Raw genomic sequence first — 19,901 nt, forward strand, 5'->3', positions numbered from 1 at the left:
CTGAGTAGCCATGCCCGCATCCACTCGCTTTAAAGAATCTCTTGCTTCTCAAGCACCCCACCTCCTTCTCCCCCCACCCCGCTCAGTCACTCTCCCTCTCTCGCCATCTCCCCTTGGCATGTCCTTGACAATGCGGCAAGCTGTACCAGAACTCCTTCTCTCCTTCTGTTCCTTCCTAACCTCTCTCTTTCTCTCTTTTTCATTCTCTTTCCACCGTCCACCCCCACTTTCTCTCAGATCTCCATGTCCTGCTGAAGCAGAACAGATATCTGTGTATGTTCAGGCTGATAGATTGATATGTCCCCACCCTGCACTGAAAACAGTGTTTACAGCAGCAGGCTGAGATCCGTGGATCGGTGGTCCGAAGCTCGGCTGAGACGCATTGCTGGAGAAGAGGGACACTAATGGACTTCCATTTTCAGGGCCTCATCTTCACAGTGTCAGCCTTATTCAGCATCACTTCATCTCCGCCCCCTCTGGTTTCCTCTCCTCTTATATTGTCTCTACTTTGTCATGGCCATGTAACAGGATTAGTTCTGCTTCCACATGCACTTAGAGGCAAACTCCACTTATTGTATGACCATTAGCATCAGGAGCATCAGGTTTTGTTATCACCTGTCAACAGAGTAGTCCCTGATAACAGCTGTTAGCTATCTCCATACATAAAGCTAGTCTGAAAGCATTCACATCTTCTCAACCAGTGAAGATGTGGAGGTTTCAAAATCATTTAGTTGATTTCAGGTTTAGGTCTGTATAATTTTGCATCCCTTAATTTTTTCGGGATTCTTATATATATATATATATATATATATATAAGAATCCCGATATAATATATATATATATATATATATATATTTGTTTTGTTTTTTACCTAGAAATGAAATACGGAAAATGCTTTTTTTTTTTTTTTTATGATGTTAAAAAGAGTGATCGCTTACACACTGCAAAGTTTCTGAAGTGTCATGCGCATATAAATGCAAAGTTATTGATATTGACATTGTAATGATAGTGATAACCATAACAGTGGACATGGCAAAAATGTGTCAAAATAAATGTAGGCTACATTAAGGCTAGAGCCCCCTTCACTAATTTCAGAACACTCAGTAATTTGATTCTGGAACTGGGTCTGCCTATATCTGGATGAGTAGGAAAATTTTAATTTTATATATTTTAAAATCATATTTTAACATAGGCCTGATGTATTAGGTCTCTGCATTGTTTCAGAGATGACTCTAGTTCTCAAACTGAATGTGTGGGAAAAGCATTACTTGTATAATTTGGCCAAAGAAAACTTGTAAATTTAACAATTTTCCTTATTAATTTGTGCATTTGTAGAATGTTTATTAAAGGTGCAAAAATATATAAAAAAGTCATAGTTTTTCAGGCATCATTTTGTGTGTGCGGTTCTAATTTCAGGTTTGTTTTGTTTTTTGTTGTTTTTTACATGGCATTTTACATTGTTTTTACATTACTTTTAGAACTGAAGTGTTGGTGTAACAACCATTTAATGGAGAGGCAAAGGTTTCATTTTAAATATATTTGCATTTTTCTTTCGAAGATGAACAAAAGACTTCAGACAAAAGACTGGAATGAAATGAGGGTGAGTAACATTGGGGTGAACCATAAGAGATTCTTGAACTTTTTTAATTCTGAACTTTCTGAATTAAAAATAAATAAATAAATAAACTTTCTAATATGAGGATATGTATTAAGCAGAAGGCTTATTTCATATTTGATTCCAGTTTTTAATTTCTGCTCTTTCTTCAATAGGATGAAGATCAAAAGTTTCTTCAAGACAGAAAGATGGCTTCCTGTTTAATGGCACTGATGGTGGAAATTTGATTATTACAGGGCAAAATTGGGCATGTTATAATATGTTTTACACTTTTAATCTGCTACCAAACTATGGTCTACCAGTCACTTCTGGAAATATTTTAAGGGATATTCACTACTGAAGACACAATTTTTTTTAGCTATGCAAGCTCATTTTCATGCATCACTGTGTTCCAAATGTTTTAGATTGTAACGGACTCTATGAACCATCGTGTCCGCATTTAGCCTCAACTATGGAGCCAGAAGAATCTCAATAAAGATAAATGCACACACTACATTCACATATGCACACACAGGATCCATACATGCACACACATAATTCATAAATACACACACAGGATACACAAATGCACACAAAATTCACAAATGCACACACAAAATTTAAAAAGCACAGAAGATTCACAAATGCATACAAAATTCAGAAATGCACACAAAATTCAGAAATACACACACAATTCAGAAATGCAAACAACATTTACAAATGCACTCAAGATTCACAAATGCACAGGACAAGATTCAGAAATGTATTTCTGATGCACACACACATATATCTTGATTTACAAACTGCTTGCGGTCTGTGAACTTCACTGCATTTGTGTGTGAATTTTGAGACTCCCTTGACTTGACTCAACACACAAATGCCTTTTTTTAAACAGGGAATGATCTGCAACCAATCAGATATCTCCCTTGTTTTAGCCAATCACAAGAATGCACCCCACGTGGGGGATTGTTTACTTATAAGCCAATCAGCGAACAACTCACTTTCCTCACGAGTCACGCACAAGGGGCAAGGAACTCGACCGGAAGTTGAAGTCGGGTGGGGGCTGCCATCTTTTAGCAGAACTTCACTTGCGTTAGCATTCCCATTGACTCCCATTCATTTTGGCGTCACTTTGACAGCGAATAACTTTACATCTGAAGCGTTTAAAGACTCTGTTTGTCCATTATTTATTTCTAAAGATACACAACAATGTATAAAGGGCTCCATTACCTTCTATGTTACATTATGGCCCCGTATTAATAGTTTTTGTAAAAAATAGGCTAACGATTGCGTCATAACCACTCGGCTCTCTGTCGCATTACCGTACAGACAGGAGGAGAAGCTCGCAGGCAATTAACTTAATATGGCGTACTGGCGTTACATTTTAAAATACTATACAAAATAATTGATCAGAATACTTACTCCTGCTCACTCACGACAAAGATCTCCCCGCTCAAGCTCCCCGTCTCTGCAAGATTAACGATGGCAGTTTGCACGCACAGCTAATAGAAGATTTACATCTGTCAGACAGGCTGCTGACGTCGTCAAGCTTCGTTTGAGTCTGCGCGTCAGAAACGGAAGTGCTAAAAAACGCTAAAACTGGGCTTCATTTGTCTCAATTGAGTTCCAATGGGGTCGCTGTGTCCATTTCTTTTACTGTCTATGGTCACGCAGCGAACGACTCACTTTCCTCACGAGTCACGCAGCGAACGACTCACTTTCCTCACCCAGCGAGCGACTCACTTTCCTCACGAGTCACGCAGCGAGCGACTCACTTTCCTCAGCGAACGATTCACTTTCCTCAGGAGTCACGCAGCGAACGACTCACTTTCCTCACCCAGCGAGCGACTCACTTTCCTCAGCGAACGATTCCTCAAGCAGCGAAGTTGAGCGAACGATTCACTTTCCTCACGCAGCGATCAACTCACTTTCCTAAGCGAACGACAGCCGCAGACCCACTTTTCGAAGCCAGAGAGCCACTTTCCTCTCGCAGCGGACCACTGACTCTCTCTTCATGTAGGGACTGAATATTATAATTAAAGTGACTTCTATATTGCATCCAAAAGAATATTTAGATATATTTAAATATTCAAAAGGTTTAAACATTTTTTTTTACTTTCATTAAAATATTTAAATAAAATGAAATAATTGCCTATTGCAAATTTATGAATCCATGGCTAACTTTTTTTTCTGCAGTCACTGGGCTATATGTATTGAGACATTTTTTAATTTATATTTTGTAAAAAATAATAAAAAATAAACCTGAATTGTAATCTAAACATCTGTATTTTCATACAATTTAATACAATTGCTGTGTGAACATGTTCATGTGATTGGCTTATAAGTAAACAATCCCCCCACATGGGGTGCATTCTTGTGATTGGCTAAAAGAAGGCAGATATCTGATTGGTTGCTGATCATTCCCTGTTTAAAAAAAAAGCATTTGTGTGTTGAGCCAAGTCAGGGGAGTCTCAAAATTCACACACAAATGCAGTGAAGTTCACAGACCGCAAGCAGTTTGTAAATCAAGATATATGTGTGTGTGCATCAGAAATACATTTCTGAATCTTGTCCTGTGCATTTGTGAATCTTGTTCTGTGCATTTGTGAATCTTGAGTGCATTTGTAAAGGTTGTTTGCATTTCTGAATTGTGTGTGTATTTCTGATTTTTGTGTGCATTTCTGAATTTTGTATGCATTTGTGAATCTTCTGTGCTTTTTAAATTTTGTGTGTGCATTTGTGAATTTTGTGTGCATTTGTGTATCCTGTGTGTGTATTTATGAATCATGTGTGTGCATCTATGAATCCTGTGTGTGCATATGTGACTGTAGTGTGTGCATTTATCTTTATTGAGACTCTTCTGGCTCCATATCAACGGTCAATGCAAGTTCTGATGCAACACAAAGTTTGGAAACTTTGAGAAAATTAAGCACAAAATTTAATCTGAGGAAGTGTCACACAACAGGACAAAGCAATAATGATAGAATCCACCTTCACTCAAAAGATACTTGATGTTTCTGGAATCATCATTACTAAAAATTCATCTTTTAGTATAGTATAATTGTTTTGTTTACTTTAGTTTTAGTTTTCCAATTTTGCCAAGCTATACAATATTTTGTTGGGTAGAAACTGTGATCCAAAAAAATGTATTTTTGAATGAAATAGGGAGGAAAACTTTTCAACAAGGGGTCTTTGATTATTGTTGTGGATATTGTGAGGGGGGGCCTTGGTGTAAAAAAGAATGAGAATCACTGCTGAGAGTGCATGGAAGTCCATTCATAACACAACACGACTATGCATTGCATTCTCAATGTGGCCACAAGGGACGCTTTAATGAGCATTATCCTTACTGTCTTCTTTTATTGTCCACTTTCTTCTTCTAGGTCAAAGCAGCAATTTGAAGAGAATCGAACTTAGCATGTCAATTTGTTTATATCTACAGGTGCTGAAACCTGAAAAATAACATCCAGTTTAAGGAGACATTTAAATCTATCGCCCCCTTCAGGTTTCCTAATTTTTAGGTATGCATGTGTGAACAACGAGTTTCAGTGCGCTGGCTAAACATTTGGGTCAATGTTTGTATGCGTTCAAAGAATATATATGTTGCTTTAAAGGGGATGTGGGGGTTGAGGCACTCATTACACAACAGCAGGATGCAGTACTAGAAAACTGCACGGTAGGCATTCACCCCTAGCTGTCATCCTTTAGGGAAAATAAGTCACACATGAAATCTCGGCAATATCTGAGATGTTTCTTCTGAAAAAGATTTGCTTTGCAATCTCAAATCCATCTCAGAAGCGATCTAAATAATATCAAAACAAATAAAATAAAATAAAATAATAAGCCTAAAAAAAAATTGCCAAAATAATAAAAGTCAGAGATTTCAGAATGAACTCAAGGATTTCTCATCCAGTTTTTCCAAGACCAAATTATCTTAACTATCTACAGTACATAAATTTCACCAGGTCTACTTCTACATGACAACATTTTGCATTTCTTCTAAGAAATCTAAGTCAAATATATTACAATGAGCTATGAAAAATGTAACTTTGAGCAATAAAATTTCCTGATGTTAATTCTTATTTTTATGTGCTCTTAAAAACAGCCATAATGCCAAAAACAAATTTTCATACAATATTAAATACAACATATTCATAAGGATACTAATAGGAATGGACAATATGTTTGTCCCACACAGACTTTTCTGAGACATTGGATAATTAACTGTTCATGCTCATCTCCCCTATTTTGTATGTTTAGAGAAATGTTGCTATAATCTAACACTCATTTAAAAGTAATCTTATAATCTTAACCAGGCGGCAAGGAAGTCGACCAGAAGTTGAAGTCGGCTGCGTGCTGCCATCTTGTAGCAGAACTTCACTTGCGTTAGCATTCCCATTGACTCCCATTCATTTTGGCGTCACTTTGACAGTTAATAACTTTACATCTGAGGCGTTTAAAGACTCCGTTTGTCCATTATTTATTTTTAAGGATACATGACAACGTATAAAGGGCTCCATTACCTTCTATGTTACATTATGGCCCCCTAGAAACAATTTTTGTAAAAATAGGCTAACGATTGCGTCATAACCTCTTGACTCTGTCGCATTACTGTACAGACAGGAGGAGAAGCTCGCAGGCAATTAACTTAATATGGCGTACTGGCGTTACATTTTAAAATACTATACAAAATAATTAATCAGAATACTTACTCCTGCTCACTCACGACAAAGAACTCCCCGCTCAAGCTCGCTGTCTCTGCAAGATTAACAATGGCAGTTTGCACGCACAACCACTTAGAAGATCTACATCTGTCAGACAGGTTGCTGACGTCATCAAGCTTCGTTTGAGTCTGCGCGTCAGAAACGGAAGTGCTAAAAAACGCTAAAACTGGGCTTCACTTGTCTCAATTGAGTTCCAATGGGGTCGCTGTGTCCATTTCTTTTACTGTCTATGATCTTAACACTAATAATTAAATAACACTATTAAATGTAATATTTAGCGTATTTCATTTTTTATATTGTACATTATAATTTTGTGATGCCAAAATTTAACTTGTACTATTAAAAAATTATAAATATTAGTGTATTATTTTTCATTTAGACAACTAATGGCTAAAGAAAAAGAAAAAGAAAATTGGCTTTATCATAACGACAAAACAAAAGATCCATAAGAGCTATAAGCAATCGCGTTGTTATAAATCTGGAAATACAATCAGTACAATCCAATTTGAGTTTTATGGAGTTTATCTATTTCTCATGACTGAGCATTAGCTCCAATGATCTAAATTCTCATCTGCAGTCATCACGGCGTATAAAACATCACAGCAACTCATGCAATTACGAGTCAGAATAGGATGGATGGTTATGCCAAAAATTGTGATCACTGCGGGGACCTTTCGAGTCACTGACTCTAGTGAGTGAGTCTCTCCAACTCTTTTTACCCAGTAACCCCTTCTTCTACACCCACCTCCCCGCCAACAGCACCGTCACCTAGCAGCCCAACACGACGCGTGCACTCAGAGTGAGAAGCTGGCCAAGTCAGAGAGAGAGAGAGAGAGAGAGAGAAAGAGAGAGAGAGAGAGAGAGAGAGAGAGAGAGAGAGAGAGAGAGAGAGAGAGAGAGAGAGAGAGAGAGAGAGAGAGAGAGAGAGAGAGAGGTGGACAAGTAGTGTGAAGAGGTGAGAGAGAAATAGAGAAAAGAGTAAAATATTTGGGGCCTTTAACCAGCTCAAAGAGAAATATAGTCTCTGATGAGGAACAGTGTGCTACACTCTTAAAAATAAAGACTGTTTATTAGAAGTTATGGTTCCATGAAGATCCTTTAACAATCACTTAACCTTTCCGCTGAACAAAAGGTCCTTTATAGTGGAATAAGTTTTTTTTTATGTTCTTTACACTGAGAAAATTGTTTATTTGAAGAACAAATTTCTGAAAGGTTCTTTCTGGAACCAAAATTGGTTCTTCTATGGCCTTGCTGTGAAACCCCCTTTTGGAACATTACTTTTATGAATATAGGGACTAAATGAGATGTATGAGTTGACATGTCAAGAAATCAAGACAGCAAAGCAAAACATTTCTCTCACCATCACTGGTGGAAGACTTGAGTCTCTGGCATAGGCCTTCTACATCTCCAAAGCTTTCCTGAATTTTCTGCAAGGCCTCGGGTCCTCTCATCTCCATCAGGGACCGGAGCTCCTCCAGTGTCACCCCAAAGTCTCCAGCGTGGTTGGTTTCTGCGTCTCCTCCACCCCGCTTGGGGTAAAACTCCACTGCGCTATTCGCCATCTCACCCATGGTTGCCGTGGTGGACATCTTGAATCTTAGGTTGTTGGGTCCACGATGCTTGATCTAAATGAATTCTTCTAGTGCAAGAGGATTTAGCAACACAAGGTCAGTATCAGTGATGATTCTTGGCTTGAGTTTTTTGGTTTTGAGTCTGCTTCTCCACTCCTCTCCCTCCCCGGTAGTTCCTCCCGTTCTTCTATCTCTCCATCAGAGGAAATCGGGACAATGACAGCAGGACACTTCTAGTGTATTTGGAGAAACCTGTCCTCTCCACTCAACCCCCTCACCCCGAGGGTCAACACAACGAGGGATCGGGCTGCTTCCAATCCATCAGGACACAGAGAACGAGAGCAAAGAGGGGGCGCAAAACCGAGCGAGATATTGTGTAGATCTGTAGTGCTGATGAGTTAGGATTCAAAGGATGCGGGATGATGGGATTGGTGAGGAAGCCTGCAGAGACACACAGACAGAATAACACATTACAGTCTTCAAAGTGCTTGTGTGGGCAGCAACTCAGAGTACAGTGGGCATTCCTTAAGAGACAGAGCGAGCTTGCAGTCAGACGGCTTCCAGCTAATGCTTTCAAACGTATCAGCACATTTTCACCTCAATTCAAAGGTCTTTCGTGTTTTAATTGAGTCACACATTTCCCTTCCTCTCATTAATGAGGTATTAGACAGGTCTTTGGAATATGAATTATGCCAAACGGACAGGTCAGTCATTTTCGAGTGCAACATGACAAAATTCCCTGAACATACAGTGTGGTATACAGTATGAGGAATGTGTGCTCTCACAGATGGTGATGCATATAACATAAACTGCATCTCTAGCCATCCAGACCACTGCATTGGCCCATAGTTGCCATGGAAACCTACAGATGCCTCTGACTTCCACAAAGCTCCTTCAGCCTTGCTATACCCCGACACACACACACACACACACACATATATATACGCTTGGTTCTTATTCACACTTGCTCATAAACACCTCTACACTAGCAGATTTTCCTCCCCATCTGTATCATTTGGCCCTAATGCCACATTCTTGCTTCATCTATCTCTGTTTCTCTTTTCCATCTCCCAGCATGCCTCTGTATATGTCCCCATGTTCTCTTCGATGACAGTCTCAGCCTCAGACGGCACGCCCACAGACCACCCACGGTCCGTTCATTGTGGGTCTGATGCATACAGCACAAAAGAAACTGGAAAGAACTTTCACAATCTGGCAAGGTCTAATATGACTGGCTGAATATATGCAAAATCCAGGAGTGAAGTGTTTTTGGAAACAAAGTTTAGGCACTGGGTAGATAAATATATTGGAATATGAGCTATTGGAAATGTATTTAATAAAAAAAAGTTTAAGATTTAATTAAAAAAATATTTTAATGTACTTATCATGATTTTATGCTTGTGATTTTTTCCATCAGTCTTTTTGCCAGGTTGGTGTAACCATATAAGTAATTATATAAAAAAATGATTCTTGCACAGAAGAAGCTGCAATTTGGACCAGGCTGTATGCAGTTTAGTCAAAGTCTGGCATTGCAACATTGCAACTGCTTATATGGTGATGAGTCCGGGTATGCAGCGTGCTGTGTGAGTATGTGTGTAGGCAGATAGGGCCGGTAATGTGCAGGAGTGACATAGAAGGTATCATCACTCTCATGCTGACTCACTAACCTCAGCCTTCCTTTCCCCCTCCTTTCTTAATCTGTGGTGCACTGCATATATGCACAAAAGGAAGGATCTGCAGTCACATAAAGGCCCAGACAGAATCTATGGGGATTTTTCACCTGTTCTGCATTAGTTTTGGCGGAAGATCAGAGGAATTTATTTAAACATAGTAAAATGTGTTAAGAGAGCTGAGTGTACTATGCTCTTATTCGTAGATGAAAGCAAATTATCCCAAAATGTAACATACGCAGTATGAATATACAACAAACTGAGAATGTGTTAGTCTCATGTACCCAAATAAGACAGCAAAAAGTCTGGAGCTTATTCTGCTTATTCTGGCCAAGAACCACTTACTTAGATGGGAAAATACAGTATGAGCGCCATGTAATGTGACCAACCACAGTTACATTTTTATGTCATTAGAGCCAGGGGTCATCTGAAAATTAAATACATTTCTTTACTGACATTTTTTTTGTGTACCCAGAAAAACTTTAAATATAATGCTATTAATGCCACATTGCAAATCTAGTGAATTAGTTCTCCCTCAAGCCATCATTGTATCAATATGGTATAGCCTCAGAACACGAAAGCCTGCAAATAAGTTGCAGCGGATTCTACCTGGGCCTGGTCACATGCCAAATATGTAATCAGATATGCAATATAATTTATATATAAAAATAACAATTAAATATATATATATATATATATATATATATATATATATACACTTGAGCATATTTGCATATTTTGGGGCCACTTGCTGGCATCAGACACATTCACTTTAGCATCTATGCAGCCCCAGATTTCCCTTACCACGAGACTGCTTAACTGTGCAGTTATGTTCAGTGTGCAGGAGGCAGATGGTCTGGAGATTATGCTGAATATTCATATTGATCCGTGTTTTCCCAAACCTTTCAGCAAGTGTGTTCTAGTGCCATTTGGTAAGACACTGTTGATAGTGTACTGAGATTTCCCAGGTCTGCCTTGCCCAGACGAGCCCTGACTACCACCACCCAACCCAATCTGCTAAAGTTAAAAGGGAGAGACACAGAGGCCAGATTTACATAAATTGTTCAGTGCCTTATATAATGTGTCTAAGTAACCAACAGAGAAGTACTCACGTTCACACCCACTCACGGGCGTAGACACACATACAAACACAGCCCCCTAAAGCTAGAAGAAACTCTAACCCATATTCAACCACACCAGTCTAAGACAACAGGAGCCAGTGATCTGGAACTGTGAAACAATGCAGGCGATTACTTTATTAACTGACTACATTCAAAATAAAGATGTCTGCAGCACAAAAAAAAAATAAAAAAAAAAATAAATAAAAAGCAAGCAAGGGTTGATGAGTCAGTGTGCTGCTCACTTCACTCTTATTACAGAGACAGGCCACTGACAGAGTCTGAACACACACCACAACTACTGAGCGAAGTAGTTTAGCCGCACTTCCGTCCACTCGCTTTTAGACATAAGCTGAAATTACTTGTTTGACAAGGCATGACAGTTTCCAGGGGAAAAAAGACACATATTCCCTTAACACCTACTAAATAAAAACAAATACTAACACCAGTTCTATGAAACTATTGTGACCAAGGAAGATTCAAACAGGCCCCAAGGAAAGAAGCTTTTAGAGTATAAACAAACAGAATCTGAACAGACATGAGATGCCTTAAAGGAAAAATTCACCCAAAAAAATGAAAATTCTGTTTAGTCACGCTCATGTTATTCCAAACTCGTATGACTCACAAATGGAGATATTTAGCATAATGCACAAGTTGCTCTTTGCAGTTTTGGTCCCCATCAAGATTCAATGTATGGAAAAGAGTGGCTTGCACAATCTGCTAAATATCTCTATTATGGTTTCATACATGAATTTCTTACAGGTTTGGAACAACATGATGGTGATTAACGGACAGCAGAATTTTATTTTTTGGTCGACTGTGACCCTTTGTTTTTCTGTGGAACACAAATGAAGATATTTAGCTTTTCCATACAATGAAAGTGAATGAGGACCAAAACTGTTTCTTGGTCCCATTCAGTTTCACTGTATGGAACAGAGCAGCTCGGGCAATCTGCTAAATATATCTCTTTTTATTCAACGCAAGAAGTCTTAAGGGTGTGAAATGACATGAGGGTGAGTTAATTATTTTAGAACTTTTTTTTTTTTTGGTGCACTGTGACTCTTTGTTCTTGTATGGAACACAAAAGGAGTATTTAGCATATTGTGCAAGCTGCTCTTTTCCATACAATGAAAGAGAATTGGGGACCAAAACTGTCTCTGGTCCCAATCAAGTGTGCCGCACACATCCTGAAAAGTGAAGCCAAAACAATTTGATCGCCATCTGGTGGCCGGCTGCAGTATAGGTCAGGTAAATGAATGGGACACAAATCAAAAAAAAAAAAACAAAAAAAAAAAAACTACTTTACATATTTTGGCTCAAAATGACATTTTCTCAAGATGACAGCAACCATACTGGGATGTTTTGGCTTTACTTTTCTATAGTGGAAGGAAGTGGAGAAGGAAGTGGTGCCCCAATCCAGTTATACTGTATGAAAAAGACCGACCTGCCAAATTTCTTTTTTGTTGTTGTTGTCGTTCCACGAAAGAAAGAAAGTCTTATGGTTAAGTAACTGTTGCCAGAACTTGCATTTTTTTGGCGGACTGTCACTTTAACAAATGACATCCATGACACATTTACTGTCAGTGAGTTTCTTTAATCAGATGAAAAAAAATTCTAAAAATGGAACAAAGACAAATGATATAGAGGGAATAAAATAGGAAAATAAAAAAAATCAGTCCAGCCCTGTGCTGCTTTGATGTGTGCGTACAGACATTGCTTGAGTTCAAATTCAGCTACACTTTACAGGACCCATCAAATTGTCAGCCGGCAGTTTTTTTTTTTTTTTTGCTTTTTTTTTAAATAAAATCTCCTTCCCATGAGGTCGCTGTTTATGTAGTGTCTCAGTGACAAGGGTAAATACAGCACAGAGGCCTACAGGCCTGCTACTGACATGGCTTTACCATCAGACACACGGTGATGGTAATGAAGGTGCTGTCAAACTGAAGGAGAGAAAGAGATGATTTAGCCAAACTGATGGAGTAAAACATAGTAGACACACTCCCTCTGGAATATGCCATAAGCTAATAATTAAGAAAAAGCAACTCACTGGGGAAAAAAAAGCCTTGGGTCACAATGACTCTGAACACTGGTGAACGTTGTATAATATGCTTTGGACCTTTTTTTTTTTACTGTCATTCATCTACATACTCATTTGACATGACACTTATGGAGTCTGAAAACACATGCTAGCTGTATCTGCATCTCCTGGGATGATATTAGCTTGACATTAGCTTTATTTCTGTGTTCTATGCACATTCCCCAACAACAAAACCTGTTTGAATTCCTTAATTTATGATTATGTCTCCCTTATCTGCTCATGTGAGCACAAAACCACTCAGTGCATGCTACTGTAAGTGAACATTACCTTCTCTCTTAATAAGTTCATAAGATTCCAACCCCCTTCGCACGCACTCCATTATCCTCAATCTGTTCTTTGCTTTTCCATTTTTATCTCCTCCCATCCACCTTCACTGCAGTGGCTTGTATTCGTTACACTGGTTTCAGGCTTTCAAAGTGAGACATGGACTGCATTGGCGTAAGAGTCTGTAGGGAGTAACATAAGCTGCTCGGCTTCGATTCGAAATACCTGCTCATGGCCCAGACAACTGCGCAATGTTGACCGAATGCACAGGGATGGGATGATTCTTGTTCTATTTATGTGTTGCAAACAAGCTAGATACCTTTTTATCTCATTGAGTTGAAATGCAACCATGAATCGCCATCCCATGGGTCATTTATTTTCAACATGCCCTGGTCTATGCACGTTATCTAACCCAGCATCAGCCATTCATGTGTTACAATGTATCCACAACTCCACACGCTATGCAGAAAGCTTTGTCATATGCATGCCCATAGAGTAAATACATATTCAGTCCTTATATACTGAATGTCACTGTAGGCTGTTTTTTAGGGATGTTTTTTTGTGTGTAAAATGACACAAATGACTGCTGCAGAGTGCTTCTGCAGTTTTGTCCTGACATCTTCTAGGCCAACTTTCTTTATTGCTGCAACAACAGCATTCAAACTGGGGCAACCTGGACAGAGAACTGGAACAAGTTTCCAAGCATATTTGTATAAGATGCATAATATGCTAAAATATATAAAGTTTCTCACACTGAGGGAATCAAAAACAGAGTCAAGCAACAGCTTTAACTGACATTACCAAAGCATGAACTGACATTTTAATGTCCAATGACAAAGTCTATAACTATGCATATCGATATATATCAAATATACATTGTAAATCAGAGACCGAGGATTATTGTAAAACATTTTGCTTAAATTTGTTTAACTCTTTGATTTATGTGAAAATTTGACATATTCCCACATTTGTCTGTTTGAAATCAGTTTACAAATGTAATTTTTGTTACACATTAAGTATGCGTTTTCTACGTACAAAAGCTTGAATAATGTTACATATAAAATTAAACAAGAATTTGCAATTTAACATAGCATGATCACCAGTCAAATAAGGCAGAAATAAAATTATACAAAAAAAAAAAAAAAATTTTATCCTGTAAATTCTTCATATTACGCTCAGTCTATTGTCACTTCAGGGTGCCTCTGGTGTCAGGAGATTGATTTTTCACGTCGTTGAATTTGTTAAACTGATGATGTTACAATTCTCTAGCCAGCACAATTTACAACACTGCCTGGCCCCCTTCTAAATTGAGCAGACAAACACACAAACACAAAGAAGCCTGATATATCGATTAGCCTGAGAAACAAATGCTGCTCTACAGCCATCAATTTGTTTAAAAAAGAATACAAAAACTGTCCTTATTGATCAGCCAGTTGACACTAGTGTTTTTCAAGTCACTGGTAAATGTTTGAAACACTTTAGTTTCCACACAGCACTGTGTTATAGTCTCAGTCTCTCTGAAATTATGTAAAACCCCCAAAACTGGGATCCTTCTTTGACGGTCATACGTAAATGGCCAATCAGAGTCGAGTATAGATTTACAGATTTACTGTCTGAGGCAAGAGAGACTACAACTACCCCTCCTCTCCTCTCCTCGTCCCACACCCAGATACTCGCACACCTTGCAGCAGGAAGGACAAAAAAAAATTTAAAATGAAAATGAAAGCAGAGCACCTTGAGCGACTCAGACGGTGAAGCTCCCACACCGCGCTCCATCATTCAGGTGTTTCCCATCGCGCTGTTTTCCACGATAAAATGACCTTTACTGGTCACCTTCAGAGGGCGACCGGTCCTCACGCAAAAACATCTGTGACAGCTCGAATAGTTACAAACAAAACGCGATTCTTCAGAGTCCCGTGAGCGGATGTAGATGTTGATTGAATAGCGCGAAGACGCTGCTCGTGAGAGGATGGTGCGCCACTCGCATCCGGAAGCGCAATGCCCCTCCGCAAGGTGACCAGTGTGGGTACCAATGCGAGGTACACTCGCTCACAGAGATGTTAGACAAAAACAACACAACTATAAGCTAAATGTGCGTGGGTTTTGTTGTTGTTTTTTAACAAAACGAGAATACATGATATATTTTCTATGCAGGAAAATGTCAGAACATTCTGGGAAGTCATACAGTCCAACACAATCAAAAGGACAAGCGAGGGTAAATAGTCAACAGAACACCTCACAGTTGAGAAAACGTGTCAGAATTGGAAAACTATTACATTATTAAGGCTTTCTTTGCAGTAGTTTTACGTGATTGACAGCTATCAAAATAAATACATGACAAAGAGATCTGCATTAGAAAAACCTATGCAGGGACAATTGAACAGTATGACAGAGAGCAGACGTTAATGATAACTGTTACCATGGCAAACACATCCTGACTGGTGTAAATATAAGATACTCACCAGGCCATGCTCCAAGGACATTGCCGTGGTTTGTTGGGAAAAGGGAATATCCAGGAGAAACACAAGAGCGGTTGGGTTCACTCAGAAGCTGTTATCATCTCGTCCTTATCTCCCAGGTGTTTAGCAGTGTGCTTACTACGGATGGATGTGATGGATCCTAAAATAGTGCAGTTGTTGCCTGGTTAGATGGAGGTTCCGCAGAGGAAAAAATGAGCGATGGAGACATCGTTTTGAGATGACTGTCCCGACCAATGTTTCAAAAAAGGCAAAGGTATTTCGTTTGTTTTGACGCTTCTTTTTGAACCTGTAAGAGGTGCTAAAGCGTGGTGATGCGGTATTTGGATTTTCTATGCGATGTGTGATGAGAGCCCCCTCGCTGAGCTGCGCGCTGAGGACCGTGGACGCAGCATCCGCGCGGGCTGCTATGCGCGCGGATGGAGAGGACGGGGGATGGGGAGGGGGGGGGGGTCTCTCTCTCTCGCGCGCGCGCTCCCTCCTTACTCTGCTCCGTTACAGTACGATCACGTCAGCTCACACAACATGCCACATGCGCCGAGTTGATACCTCAGAGTTAATGCAAGAACAGGTCTGATAGATGATTTGGATCATTCCACGAAATAGGTGCCATTTAGCCTATTTTTTTATTTATTTAAAATGTTTAAATATTCTTTGAGACAACGAATGTCCTAAGATGCTTAGAAACTGCATAGTGCCATCTCAAGCTAAATTATGTAAATTAATGTAACAGAAAATTACATATGCAGGTAAGGTTGATGGAATAGCAGGGGTTGACTAATGAGGAAGGTCACAAAACTAAAAGATGTTTATTTTTGCTGTTCATATTTCCACAGTTATATTCTTCTTTCAATAAAGAGTTAAACAATTATGGTAAACAGGGTTGAAAACTTAAGATAAAGTGGTAAAAAGGGGGGAGGGGGACACTTAATGGGTTCATGAACATGATGTTATGATTGTAAGTTTATGTAATTGTACTGATTTTATTTTAATAAATAAATATACTGTCCATACCATAACCATAGGCTATACATTTATAAATTAAAATATGAATAATTAGTCAAATATGTGTGTACATTTTTACATAAATATTTTCCTTTTACAGAATTGACAATGATAGAACAACAGAATGATAGACAGACAGATAGACAGAGCATATAATGGCCAACAATGCTGAAGAGCAGTTTCTCTATGAAATTCGTTTAATTCAAATCTGGACCATAATCCTCCTGGTGTCGCTGCTACATCTCACTTTCCAGATGTGTTTTCAATTCACAAATTCAGACGCCCCATTACACCCACGCAGGTGTAATCTTGTAGCCGTCTCCAAGCATACAGGGCTCAAATCTAATTGCCCTAATGCAGGAGGCCTCTTAGACCAGCGTGAAAAAGCTTTTATGTGCTGACGAGTGCTCAAGTGGGCCTCTCCTGAAACCTTCATATGCAAACACGCATACAGACAGGCACTAAATGCTCTTCAGCAGATGTTCACATTAACTTAAAAGTACAGAGGGAAATACCAAGAATTGGATGATAGTTTTTCGTGGGTTGCACCTAAAGTTGTCCACAAAGTCTAACAAACCAACCAACAAAACATAATTTTTTTTAATGCTTAATTGTCGACATGCAAAAAAAGAAAAAAAAATGCATGCACACATAGGCTGATTTTGCATGGCTCCAATTGAACATTCTTGAACACCACATTTTTCTTACCTATGTGTGCACACAAGGCTGCTCACACTGAAATATTTGTGAGGCACATCCGGGAAAGTACAGAGAAAGTTTCAGTTGAGCAGTTGTATCTATAATTCAGAGGTGAGGGGTTGCAGGAGATGGCTGTCCCTCTGGGAGCTGCCGTGCATTAGCCCTGCAGGTAGTGTATCCCAGCCTCGGAGCCCAACCCAACAGACGGAGTCTCACTGTCAGTCAAAACACAATCCGCCCAATCGTGTGTTACATCTCAACGCTTTACTGAGGAACTCCATCCAAAAGCTACCCAAGCGATACCGTTCCATGTCTGTGAACTCCAACCCACATCTCCAGGATTCAACATGAATGTTGTTGCATCTGAAGTCTCTCTATTCTGGGATGGAGATTAGATTAGAACCATTGGCTATTTCACAGCTACTTCAGCAGAGTGGTTGAGCAAAAATTGGCATTTACTCGGCCTCATGTTGTTCCAAACATGCTTTTCTTACTTCAGTGGACACAAAAGATCATTTTTGAACTGTTTCTGTTGAACCATGAAAAGCCAGTGTAGTGCAGAACAAAACTAGACCCCACTGACCTTCATTGTATGGACAAAAACACTGAATCACTTTAAAAATATCTTCTTTTCTACAGACTTAAGTCAGTCATACTGGTTTGAGACAATATGTAAATGACAAAATATTCATTTTTGGATAAACTATCCCTTCCCTTTAATGGTCCTTTGCCTAATCTTCCTATTTCTACTGCAGTTTTTACCTGTAACTACTCATTTCTAAATCCCCTAGCACTTCTTTCTGTTTCCGATTTTGCTGTAAATACAAAAAGATACATTAAACACTTTAATTGAGCTTTTCTTAACCACACTCTGAATTGAACATCAATAGTTTGCCTCTCTTGAGAGTTGATTGATTTGGCTGTACTCCCAACTCTGGCAGGAGTTCTTATGTCAAGAAGAGAAATATGCTGCATCTTTGGACTGCAACAGATATTGTAATACTTTCAAAATGGGCAAGTGATTTGAAGGTTGAATGGCTCGTTCAACCAAAAGTAATAATTTAACTCACCCCTCATGTTGTCACAAACCCCTTTGACTCAATTTCTTCAGCAAAACACAAAAGCATATATTGTGAAGTACAGTTTTTGTCGATACAATAAATGTAAAATTTTTTTTACTAAATTGATGTATTGTGTGGCCAAAATATCTTCTTGTTTCATATATATAAAATATGGAACATAACATGCTTGAAATATTAAAAATGTTTTGGTGCATGTAGCAAATAACATGAATCTATATTAATAAATATAAAATTGTTAGAGCCTGAGGCTAAAGTGCATTAAGTAATGTTAAGGAGTTTAACAACAAGTGTTAACCGAACACCCCACTGACCTTCACTGAAAAAAGAGAGAGAGAGAGAGAGAGAGAGAGAGAGAGAAATACAGGTTTGGAACAACATGAGGGTGAGCAAATGATGACAATATTTCATTTTGGGATAAACTGTTCCTTTAAGAACCTGTACAATTTTAAACTTGTTTAGTCTTTGTTTCCTATAGATTTTTTGGGAAATCAGTTGTATTAAAAACGGTCCAGAATTATGAGGGAAAAAAATCATCCAGCCCCATTAGAGGCAATGATGAGAAAGGACCGTAAAGAGAAAGAGATTAAAGACTATAAGATGGACACCATGAGAGAAAAGCAGAGCCAAGAAAGCAACAAGAGGCTTGCTTTCACACAGGACAAAATCTAGTAATGGGGGACACAGACTGAAAGTAGAGAACCAAAAGAGATGGCAAAGAGAGTAAGGTTAGTCACAATCAATCCCATCCTTCCTATTCCCAGAACTCTATCCCATAGTGAGGGCCATGCCGATGTTTTATTGATGGAAGAGAATCCGGCTGCACATGTACCCTCTCCATAATTCATGATGCCCAGCATTAGGGCCTGCCTGCTGAGAGATGTGTATGTGTGTGTGTGTGTGTGTGTGTGTGTACGTAACTGTGCGTGTGGCAAGGAGAGGGAGTGTGAAGCAGGAATGTTCAGATATTTTCCCCAAATATAATCCATAAAACAGTTTACCGCAAAGGAAATTCATCCATCTGCATCACCCTAAACTGTAAAATATCTAACACGTCACAAGAAGTTTTTTAGTGCATCAGTTAATGTATGGCATATCATGAACGAACAAATTTTACAGCATAAAATAATCTAGGTTAAATGTGTTGAAACTGTTTCTTGTTAATGTTTGTCCAATAGATTATTATTGTAATATAGAATACATCCTATTACACATGAAAATGGTGCTTGTATATGTAGAAATTAACATTAATCAATATGAATAAATGCTAATGCCAATAAAATCGTTAGTGCATAATTAAAGTTAAAGTTATTTTGGTAAACTTGCAAATAAATCGCAACTGTAATATTGTATTAGTGATTAAACAAGATTTATATATATATATATATATATATATATATATATATATATATATATATATATATATATATATATATATATATATATATATATATATATATATATATATATATATATATATATATATATTTTTTTTTTTTTTTTTTTTTTTTTTTTTTTTTTTCAGATCCAGATAAATGTAGCACATACTGAAATCTGATGCCAAGGGAACTTTTAAAACCACGGTTGCAGTCTCCGGTCTAT

The 19,901-nt window shown here is 38.5% G+C and overlaps 1 protein-coding gene across 3 annotated transcripts in view; it reads right to left on the bottom strand.

The window, feature by feature from the left end:
* Positions 1-15,931, bottom strand: part of LOC127944638 (plasma membrane calcium-transporting ATPase 3) — a 51,980-nt gene extending 36,049 nt beyond the window's left edge. For all 3 annotated transcript variants that reach the window (XM_052540724.1, XM_052540723.1, XM_052540722.1), the window contains exons 1-2: positions 15,502-15,931; positions 7,679-8,330 (exon numbers count right to left, since the gene is read on the bottom strand). In XM_052540724.1, the coding sequence (XP_052396684.1) occupies positions 7,679-7,907 (229 nt within the window). In that variant the 5' untranslated portion in view covers positions 7,908-8,330; positions 15,502-15,931. The remainder of the gene's footprint in view (positions 1-7,678; positions 8,331-15,501) is intronic.
* Positions 15,932-19,901: the final 3,970 nt, after the last annotated feature.

The sequence above is a fragment of the Carassius gibelio genome, chromosome A23 (genome assembly GCF_023724105.1).
Source record: "Carassius gibelio isolate Cgi1373 ecotype wild population from Czech Republic chromosome A23, carGib1.2-hapl.c, whole genome shotgun sequence".
NCBI classification, from domain to species: Eukaryota; Metazoa; Chordata; class Actinopteri; order Cypriniformes; family Cyprinidae; genus Carassius; species Carassius gibelio.